General features: G+C 34.9%; 1 protein-coding gene across 1 annotated transcript in view; it reads left to right on the top strand.

The window, feature by feature from the left end:
• slc6a1b (solute carrier family 6 member 1b) overlaps window positions 1–11,123 on the top strand; it is a 24,620-nt gene extending 13,497 nt beyond the window's left edge. Inside the window, 4 exon segments of the mRNA NM_001007362.1 lie at window positions 566–668; window positions 3,561–3,661; window positions 6,694–6,861; window positions 10,862–11,123. Of these exon segments, the coding sequence (NP_001007363.1) occupies window positions 566–668; window positions 3,561–3,661; window positions 6,694–6,861; window positions 10,862–10,972 (483 nt within the window). The 3' untranslated portion in view covers window positions 10,973–11,123.
• The last annotated feature ends 835 nt before the right edge of the window (window positions 11,124–11,958 follow it).

Raw genomic sequence — 11,958 nt, 5'->3', positions numbered from 1 at the left:
TAAATAAATAAATAAATAAATAAATAAATAAATAAATAAATAAATAATATCTTTCCCACATGTTGTGAAATGCCATATTATTACATAAACAAACAGACAAATAAAATATTTAGCAATTTTGATATATGGTCATTTAAATACATGACAAAATAAATAATAAAATAAAAAATTATAAATAAAATAAAATACAGTAAAATGAATAAATAAATAATCTCTTTCCCACATTTTGCGGAATGTCATATCATAGATGTTTCATTCAGAAAGATGGGGAAAAGGGTTTGGGGAGAGTTATTACAACCTAACAGACTCCTCCTCCTCACCATTTCTGTTTGATGTTAAAGGGGGGTGTGGTTATGTATGTTAGCCACACCCATTACCTCAGACATACCTAATTTGCAGATTTACATTAAAGATTAAAAGAGCAAACTATTGTTTTGTTCTTAATGACATGCACAGATAAATTGTTCAGCATAAAACTAGCAATGTGAGCTAAATCAAAATAAGGATCAATATGGTGAGTTTTGAATTCATCTGTACTTTAATCATGTTTATCTTGTGTGGACAGGGTGGTCTGTATGTGTTCAAACTCTTCGACTATTACTCTGCCAGCGGGATGTGTCTGCTGTTCCTCGTCTTCTTTGAGTGCGTCTCCATATCCTGGTTCTACGGTAAATGTCCTTAAATAAAATAACTATTTAATTAATTTGAATGCAGATTATGCAATTACATATGTGTCATGCAAATTCCTATATGGATTTCACGTATTGTTAGATAATTAAAAAGTGGTAGTTTAGTTTTTTTTTTAACTATTGGAATTACAAAAATGCACATATATAAAAATATGGCTAATATATTTGAACATGTGTGTTCATTTACGACCATATGAATGTGCCAGAAGTTTTGAAAATGCCTTTTGTATGCAGATGGTAAATTTTCTTACAAGTATTCTGTTAAATGACCATATGTGCAAATTACATATATGACAGACAAGTTTATATTTATATATCACATGTGCAACAAATATATTTTTAATTATTGCAAAAATGATAGTGTAGATATTTTTTTTAACCATTGAAATTGAAAATATGCACATATGTTCACATATATTAGCTCTAATTTCATATATAATTATTTATTTATTTATTTATTTATTTTAATATACAGTTGAAGTCAGAATTATTAGCCCCCTGAAATATTATCAGACATGCTGTGAAAATTTCCTTGCTCTGTTAAACATCATTTGGGAGAAAAAAAAAGAAAAAAAAAATATATATATATATACAGATGAAGTCAGAATTATTCGCCCCCCTGTTTATTTTTCCCCTAATTTCTGTTTAATGGAGAGCAGATTTCTGCAACACATTTTAGTTTTAATAACTAATCTCTAATAACATAATAATTTATTTTCTCTTTGTCATGATGACAGTAAATAATATTAGACTAGATATTATTCAAGACACTTCTATACAGCTTAAATTAGGTTAACTAGGCAGGTTAGGGTTATTAGGCAAGTTATTGTATAATGATGGTTTGTTCTGTAGATTGAAAAACAAAAATTAGCATAAAGAGGCTAATAATTTTGTCCTTAAAATTGTGTTTAAAAAATTCAAAACTGCTTTTATTCTAGCCAAAATAAAACAAATAAGACTATCTCCAGAAGAAAAAATATTTTCAGACATACTGTGAAAATTTCCTTCCTTTGTTAAACATAATTTGGAAAATATTTAAAATAGAAAAAAAAATTAAGGGGGGCTTATAATTCTGACTTCAACTGTGTATATATATATATATATATATATATATATATATATATATATATATATATATATATATATATATATATATATGCATAATTTTTTTTAAACATATATGTCCATATTTGTAATTCCACTGATTGAAATAAATATCTAAACTAATGTAAACAAAATTTTCAATTATATGTTGCCTAGCCTATATACCATATATTTTATATATGTGAAATCCACATATGAACTTGAATGTCATATGCAATTTGCATATATTTCCCTACATCAAAACTTTTGCGAGCCAAGCAGAGTTCAATTTAACTCGCATTTTAAAAAGTACTGTAGCAAATACATGAATAAATGGAATATATCACAACACACAATCATTCAAAGTGAACCATTGGATTATTTAAAAAATAAAGGGACAGTTCAGCAAAAAAAAGAGCATTCTGTCATCATTTACTCACCTGTTCAAAACAAACAATAACCAGACATTATAAAGAACTAAGACATCCAAACACTGATCTGAAGAGCCTAAAATTAAACATAAAAAAACATTGCAATGGTTAACATTTTATCCTACAGGTCCTGATTAGTTCTTTGAAATGTGCACTTTTATTTGATGTTTGCCGTAATCTGATGCATAGATGCTCATGAGTTTGTTTCTTCTGCACTGTAAAAATAGATGACTCAACTTAAAACTGAAAGGCAACATGCTGCTGAGCTTTTTTGAGTTGACTCAACTTTCAACCCAAGTACTGCGTTTGACTCGATTTGAGTAAAAAAAGAAGCTCTGCAGCAAGTTGCAGTTTTAAGTTGAGTCAACATTTTTTGTGTGTTGAGTACACAATTTAATTTAATATTTATTTTTGTAGTCCATGGGTGCCAGCAACCAGCAAACATCTTCAGCAAATATATCAAAACATCGTCTTTTGTTTTTAACAGAAGAAAGCCATAAAGATTTAAAGGGCACCTGTTATGGAAAATCACCTTTTAGAAGGGGTTTGAACACAGTTGTGTGTCAGCAGTGTGTGAATATATCCAGCATCCAACAGTAAACACTATGTAATTGTCTTTGTTCATAATCAGACTTGATTAAATCAGTCTGCAGAAACACTTTGATTGACATTCTCCCTTTGTATGATGTCATCAGAGGGGGAAAGCCCCGCCCACTAGTGACCATCTCTCCCTCATTAGCATACAGTGAGTTAGTCTTATGTTTTAATGTCACTATGCTGACTCAGAGGCATTTGTAGCTCCACCTTCTTATTAAAAAGAGCTCAATCTCATTTACATTTAAAGCGACAGTCACCAAAACACCCATACAGGATCAAAGCCTAAAAGGGTCAGTTTCAGAGAGTTAGAGAACATTATCTGAGTGCTTTTTTCAGCTCAAACTGAAACACGTGCACTGTAGAGACACTTATTTTACATCTTAGGTTAAATAGGTCCCCTTTAAATCCACATGGTGAAGAATATAGACGTAATCATATTTATTTTTGTGTGAACTGTCCCTTTAATAATTTGTTTGCATTAGCTTCCGCTCACAAGCAGGCATAATGCGTAACGCATGCTAATGATTATCAGAGATCTTCATAATTCATGCTAATCTCGGTGCCAGACTCATTTCCACACTCAGATGATTTGACTGAATGTGAACCTGCAGAATCTTAATTGTTGTGCGTGGCAGGCCTGATTATGCAAACGACTGGGCGATCCTCCATTTGCATTTATGAAGAGGCTTCACAGACCTCCAGCCGGCTGTAATACACACGCAGTACTGCATTGACACTCTTTATATTTGTGTTTTTGCAGGTGTCAATAAATTCTATGGCAACCTGGAGGAGATGATCGGATACAAGCCGTGCATTTGGTGGAAGCTGTGCTGGGTGGTGTTCACTCCGCTGATCGTGGCGGTAGGTGCATTTATTGCGTGTTTTTAAAAAATATTTGACAAAGACAATGTGCACACAGTAGGTTTCACAATAAACATAAGTAAACGAAATAAAAGCACATACCGCACTGCTTTTCTTACTTTTATTAGTGATGTACGTTGCAAAGAACTTCATATACACGACAAAAAAATGCTTTTCTTACAATTTTTTTTCTTATTTCTAATCCAAATGTCTAGAAATTCTTGAATTAAGAAGAATTTTCTAAACAAGCAAAACATATTGTCTTGTTTTAATAAATAATATGCCAAATTGAAGTTAGTTTTTTTCCTAAAACAAGCAAAATAAAGGGTCAATGGGGTAAGCAAAATAATCTTATGTCAACAGAAAAACAAGATTATTTTTCTTACCCCATTTGCAGATTTTTTTGCTTGTTTTAAGGAAAAACTGAATGAACATTGGCATATTGTTTATACAAAAAAAATGTAGGAACTTTTCTATATATCTTGGACTACAAACAAGACAAAAAAAATTAAGTAAGAAAGTCATTTTTTTGCAGCGTAAACTATTTAAAAATGTGTTTTTCTCAGTATTTTACCTACAAGATTTTCACATAGTTATTTATCAAAACAAATCTCAATAACATATAGAATAAATGGACATTTATGTCTAGTTTCTGATCACATTTTAGAACTGAATGTGCAAATATATTATAGAAATGTGCAAAAATGTCTAAACATTCTTAAATCAAGAAGTATTTGTGGACAAGCAAAACATATGGTCTTGTTTTAAGAACTAATATGCCAAACTGAAGTTAGTCTTTCCTTAAAACAAGCAAAATAATCTGCCAGTGGGGTAAGAGAAGTAATCTTGATTATGCTTTGAAATAAGACGTTTTCTTTACCCCATTTTGGCAGATTATTTTGCTTGTTTTAAAGAGAAAATCACTTAATGTTGACTCATTATTTCTTAAAATAAACATTTCTTTACTTGTCTAAACATGCTTGTTGAGTTGGTACTTGCTTTAGAAACAAGTTAAGAAGTCTAAGTAGGTAAAGTAGTTTTTGCAGTGTAGTGCAGAAGCTGCTTAGACACTTACTGTACATTTACTTCACGATATTGCAGTTAAATCCTGATCTAATCTAACAGGCCACTTTATTAGGTACACCTTACTAGTACCACTTTAGACCTCTTTTGCCTTCAGAACTGCCTTAATCCTTTGTGTCATGGATTCAACACGTTACTGGAAATATTCCTCAGACATTTTGCTCCATATTGTCATGATAGCATCACACAGTTGCTGCAGATTTGTCGGCTGCACATCCATGATGCCAATCTCCCGTTCCACCACATCCCAAAGCTGATCTCTTGGATTGAGCTCTGGTGACTGTGGAGGCCATTTGAGTACAGTGAACTCATTGTCATGTTCAAGAAACCAGTCTGAGATGATTGAGCTTTATGACATGCTGCGTTATCCTGCACAGTGCGTACACTGTAGTCATAAAGGGATGGACATGGTCAGCAACAATACTTCAGCGTTGAAACGATGCTCAATTGGTACTAATTGGCTCAAAGTGAGCCAAGAAAATCTCCCCGACACCATAACACCACCACCACCAGCCTGAACCGCATCTGTGTCAGCAGAAATGGAGACTCATCAGAGCAGCAACGTTTCTCCAATCTTCTATTGTCCAGTTTTGGTGAGTCTGTGTGAATTGTAGCCTCAGTTTCCTGTTCTTAGCTGACAGGAGCGGCACCCGGTGTGCTCTTCTGCTGCTGTAGCCCATCCGCCTCAAGGTTGGACGTGTTGTGTGTTCAGAGATGCTCTTCTGCAAAGCTCGGTTGTAACGAGTGCTTATTTGAGTTACTGTTGCCTTTCTATCAGCTGGAACCAGTCTGGCCATTCTCCTCTGACCTCTGGCCTCATCAACAAGGCATTTGCGCCCACAGAACTGCCGCTCACTGGATATTTCCTCTTTGTCGGAGCATTCTCTGTAAACCCTAGAGATGGTTGTGCGTGAAAATCCCAGTAGATCAGCAGTTTCTGAAATACTCAGACCAGCCCCGTCTGGCAGCAACAACCATGCCACTGTCAAAGTCTCTTAAATCCCCTTTCTTCCCCATTCTGATGCTCACTTTGAACTGCAGCAGATCCTGTTGACCATGTCTACATGCCTAAATGCATTGAGCTGCTGCCATGTAATTGGCTGAGTAGACATGTGTGTTAACGAGCAGTTGGACAGGTGTACCTAATAAAGTGTATGAGTGTAAATATCTAATATATCAATATCTGAGTGATTTCTTTTTATGTAGGAATAGTAGGAGATCAAAATCCATTTACTCTCACGCTTCATGGAAACATTCACAGTTACATATTTAAACCATAATTTTAGAAACATAAAGCAGTCAGGACAAACTATACATCACATGAAAGCTTAACGTTTTTAGGTTCCATAGCTGGAGACTGATTTTTAATTGATGTTACTGAGCAATGGTTATTTATTCATTTGCAACAAGGATACTCAGACTTGTAAAGCATTACTTTGCTACAGCAATCCACTTTTTTTCTAATTTAGATCTAAACTCCACTAAACTGCCCTTACTACTTTAGAATTAGATGTCACTTTACAAGTATTGTCAAAAGTATGACAAAATATGGTTCATATTCATCAAAACACAGAAATAGGGAGCACCCTTATATGGTCACTAATTGAAACTGAATGTCAACTAGTGGTCATGTTTGGTACTGCGGTGATAATTTCTGAAAGCTAATTTTTTCAAACTGCAAATTTAATATATATATATATATATATATATATATATATATATATATATATATATATATATATATATATATATATTATTTTTATTTTATTTTATTTTTACAGATTTTTAGCTTAATTTTTTGTCTAATTTGGGCTAAAACAGCTGTTAGACTTATTAGTTCCTTCTGTTACTTACTACTGAGTGTCCATTAGCATGAGATAGCATTGTTGGGGCCTCTTTACATCTGTGAGCTGGAGATCCTGACAGATTGTTTGTTTGTTGTGCATTAGGGAGTGTTTCTGTTCAGCGCCGTTCAGATGGTCCCGCTCACCTTGAACAATTACGTGTTCCCGAAGTGGGGGCAAGGCGTGGGCTGGTGCATGGCGCTGTCCTCCATGGTCCTCATTCCCGGATACATGGGCTACATGTTCCTCACCCTCAAGGGCTCGTATAAAGAGGTAATGCTGGACTTTCTCTGCTCGCCCAATGCATGGTTAAAACTCATCTTTTTATGATGGCGTTAATTATGTGTGCTATTGTTGTATTTTTATTGCTTGATTTATTTTTTGTTTTACACTTGAAGTAGTGCTTTGGGTGTAAGAAAAGTGCAGTATAAATAATATGCATGTATTACTTTGCATAAGAGGTCATGTAAACTGTGCAAATGATATATTTTACTCTGGAAGTGCAGCAAAACTATGATGCTCTTTCAGGAAGAAGTGCCAACAAATTTACAATAACTAAAACTAGCAAAACCTACAATGAAACAAACTAAACCGAAAAGCACAGCACATTAAAAAAACAGTGTCAAAATAAAAGGCAATTTAAAAATCTATAATAACCTCGCACCCTCAGCCACAGGTGCATCTGTCAGGAAACATGAAAGCCTCTCCTCTGTAATTGATTTGGATGGCGTGCATTATTAATGCAGATGTTCCAGCATGGGGTGAAGCATGCACTGCTCCTATTTCGTGGCTATTGGATGCGTTTTAATTGCATCAATTAGCCTTCAGTTCTTGCTGTTGCTGGAGCATGCAATCAGAGACTTGGTGATTTCATGAAGCGGATATCTGTCTCTGTTGCTGATTCAGGTTTCTGAGACGAGGAATTAGGAACAAACTAAGCACGGAGCTATAATAGTGACACATTTACACAGTGTGTGTCCTAACTACACACCACATGATGCAACAGCATGCGATCAGACGTATTTTATCATGATAAACTAACAATTTGTGCCAGCGATGTGCAAAACCTACATTTTAGATACAGTTCAATGCATTGCTTAGGGCAGGGTTGTCCAAACTCAATCCTGGAGGGCCGGTGTCCTGCATAGTTTAGCTTCAACTTCCTTCAACAAACCTGCCTGGTTTGTTTTTGTATACCAAGAAAGAGCTTGAGTAGCTGGTTTAGGTGTGTTTGATTAAGGTTGGAACTAAAATATGTAGGGCACCGGCCCTCCAGGACCTAGTCTGGACATCTCTGGCTTAGGGTGTAAAAAAGTGCAGCATATATAAAATGCATTATTATTATAATTATAATTATAATTATTATTATTATTATTATTATTATTATTATTATTATTATTATTATTATTATTATTATTGTTCTTATTATTGCTATTATTATTATTGTTATTATTATTGCTATTATTATTATTATTATTGCTATTATTATTATTATTATTATTGTTATTGTTATTATTATTATTATTGTTGTTATTATTATTATTATTATTATTATTATTATTGCTATTATTATTATTATTATTATTATTATTGTTATTGTTATTATTATTATTATTGTTGTTATTATTATTGCTATTATTATTATTATTATTATTGTTATTATTGTTATTATTATTATTATTATTATTGCTATTATTATTATTATTAATATTATTATTATAATAATTATTATTATTATTATTATTGCTATTATTATTATTATTATTATTATTGCTATTATTATTATTAATATTATTATTATTATTGGTAACACCTTACAGTAAGGTTCTTCCATCATATTTCTTCAGCTTAGTCCCTTATTTATCAGGGGTTGCTACCAAGCAGATCAATTTACCTCAGATGTTGAAAAATAATTAAAAAAAATTGAATTAGTTTGAAAATTACCATTACTGTGTAATTAAAATTACACAATACTTTTAATAATCTTTAAGAGATTTGATGTGGAATAATTAACCCTCATTCGTTTTGAACGAATCTTCAATATGACTTGGGAATTACGAGTCCTCTAAGGGAGTGATTCGTTCATCCGCGTGTGCGCACATTTGTGCAGGTGGTATCGTTCATTTCAAGTCTTTATCACATTTCGAGTCGTTTATTGCGGAAAGGCAGACCCCAAGCATATGCGTTTAGAGCCAAAAAAAGAGTTGATCCATTCATCTCTCGAGTCCTCTATCGGGTCTGAGTCACTCGTTCCTCACGGGCCAATCATACGCGTTTAGAGCCAGAAATAAAAATTTAACCGTTCATCTTTCGAGTTCTCGGGTTTGAGTCATTCTTTCACGTAAATAACGAACAACTCATGACTTGAAAGGTGAACTAATCATCATGGCTCCTATCGGCTCAGACTGTGTACATTGGTTAAGAGTATATGTGACTGTCAGCATAATGTGAACGAACCACTGACATTTGAAGACATGAAGAGGTGAGCAAAGAGATAAAAATACCTTCATAGAGCAGGTAAACATTGAATTATTATTATCTCCTTCTTATAGTGTTCTATTGAGGACTTATTTGTCGTGTGATCAATCTTTTGGGCTCGTTGTAGATGTGTTTGGAAGCAATTCGTAACATTTTATTAATATTTTGGCAAATAGAACCAAATGAACGAAATGACTCGAAAAAAGATTCGTTCATCTCGATGAACGAGACTCAAAGTCACGAGTCAGTAAAATGATCCGAACTTCCCATCACTAGTCTCTTTAACTTGAGTAACTTTAACTCAATTTAGAGAGGGACCAAATACTAAACCGAGTACATTTTACTCAGAGGATTTTGCTGTGAGTTACGAGAGATGCTATCCCTTTATTAATCTGGGGTCGCCACAGCGGAATGAACAGCCAACTTATCCAGCAAGTTTTTACGCAGCGGATGCCCTTCCAGCCGCAACCCATCTCTGGGAAACATCCACACACACATTCACACACACACTCATACACTACGGACAATTTAGCTTACCCAATTCACCTGTACCGCATGTCTTTGGACTGTGGGGGAAACCGGAGCACCCGGAGGAAACCCACGCGAAGGCAGGGAGAACATGCAAACTCCACACAGAAATGCCAACTGTGCCGAGGCTTGAACCAGCGACCTTCTTGCTTTGAGGCGACAGCACTACCTACTGCTCCACTGCCTCGCCCTAATTTGTAATGTTTAGTATGTATTTGAATAATGATGGCTGGTTCCTTTGCTTGAAAGCTCAGGTTTGATTATCATAATAAGTTTTGTTTACAGAGTTTGAGGTTTACTGGAACATTATTATTCACACCGTACAGATGTTGATCCACCTTTACCATTGCACACTCTTGTCAAGTTTGAGTCTCTTTAACACTTCTGTTTATTTTATTATAAAGAGATCAGATGTTTAGTTGAAATATTTTAGTTTTTAGTGTTATGGTATTTAGTAATGTTTTAGTTCTAGTAAAAACTATCATTCATTCATTTTCTTGTCGGCTTAGTCCCTTTATTAATCCAGGGTCGCCACAGTGGAATGAACCGCCAACTTATCCAGCAAGTTTTTATGCAGCGGTTTTTATACTGCCTCGCCAGTAAAAACTATTTGCTATTATATTATTAAACTATTAACTTCCCAAATATGTTGTTAAAAATATTCAATAATTATCCATATCAAATGAGATAAAACATGATATCTTGATATTTGTTTTGCAATATCGCCCAGCCCTACTTGCTAAACACTTTCTCCACTCCTGCAGGTATTTTCTCGTGTTAAAACACACCTTTTACTGTAGTGAGAGTGGAGTGTTGTCCACTGAGTGAACACTGCTGAAATACTGCACACTGATGAGGGGAAACACAAGCATTCACAGAGTGTGTGATCAAGATCAGCTTCTTAATTCATGCAGAACTGATTCGGGGATTGAAATTAAGTTGATCTGCTTTATTATAGAGCTTTAGTGAAGGCGGCTCTTTTCAACCCTCAATAGTGTACACAGAGTTATAAGACAACACCAAGGTTAAATTATAAACCTCACCATTTGGTTGTGATTGCAGTGCACTACTCTTCATCTGAATGTCTGCTATTTAAATGTTTCTGCCGTGTCGAGTCTGACAGGTTCACATTGGAGGAGTGAAAGATTAGCTTCTTGATTTGCTAATTGTGTACCAAGCAGGATCCTGATTTACGCTCTCATGCATCAGCGCATCCCTCTCCTGTCTGTCTCTCCTGATGATTCTCTTCCCTTTTTTTCGTTTGCAGCGCCTTCGGATAATGATTCAGCCCACGGCGGCGGCAGTCCGGACTCAAGAGAACGGGCCCGAACAACAACCCGAAAACCCGACTCCAGCCAACGACGAGGCCTACATCTAACCGTACTCCAGCAAGAGCCAATAAAAGCGTAATCACGGTTGATCACAACCAAGGACTTCCATGTCTAAAGTATATCCACCTACCTCCGAGGGAAAAACCAACCTGATTACAGTTTGACTCGTTTTGGTACATGGTCCAAAAAAAAAAAAAATCTACAAATCTAAGCTTAATCTGTGTTCATATGCAAGATATTAGTAGAAGGGGTAAAAAGAGGAGATCTGGCATCCCAACGTAATTCCAACAGCACAGTGTTAATTTGATATTACATGTAATTAATGTATTAAAATATAAAATACAGTTGTAGGTTAGAATCGAATTGTATCTGATTGTATCTGAAAAATATATAAATATATGAACATACATCTCTATATATATATATATATATATATATATATATATATATATATGAAAAGCAGGGAGTGCATTTAAAAAAGGGGCAAGGTTCAGATTATACACTTTTGGAGAGCGTTTCAATCCGTTCAGCCAAACCCTGAAGACAAGCACAAGACAACAAATATGGATTTGGGTTTACAAACGCCCCGGCGGGCAAATCGACGTCAAAAAAAAGACTGTTATTTTTTTCCTTTTTCTTTTTTCTAAGACAAAAAATAACTTTGTATGTGTTTTTTAGGATCATTTTAGTACGTGTTTTCTATGTAAGAGTAAGAAGGACCAAATTCATGTGTACGCTATACTGACAGGTCTGAACGCTGTTTTACGTCGCACCGAATCACCGCACAAAGTCATATTTTTGGGGGCCGACGCACCCCGTGAGACCACTGTTAATCTGCTCAGCACATTTGCATGCCACTCCTCAGGAAAAATGGCGAAAGTGACCAAAATTTGCTCTCCTGGATCTGAAGCGATTATAGCTGTGAGCAGCAAACCATCAGTTCTGTCTGTTGCCATGGTTTCAAGGGTCATTTTGTCAGACATCGTTGACGAACCAGCACTCTGTGTGTGCGTGCGTGCGTGTGTGTGAGTGT

Source organism: Danio rerio, chromosome 11 (genome assembly GCF_049306965.1).
Source record: "Danio rerio strain Tuebingen ecotype United States chromosome 11, GRCz12tu, whole genome shotgun sequence".
Lineage (NCBI taxonomy): Eukaryota > Metazoa > Chordata > Actinopteri > Cypriniformes > Danionidae > Danio > Danio rerio.
The sequence above is the reverse complement of the archived record's forward strand: the minus strand, read 5'-3'. Positions and strand labels throughout refer to the sequence as shown.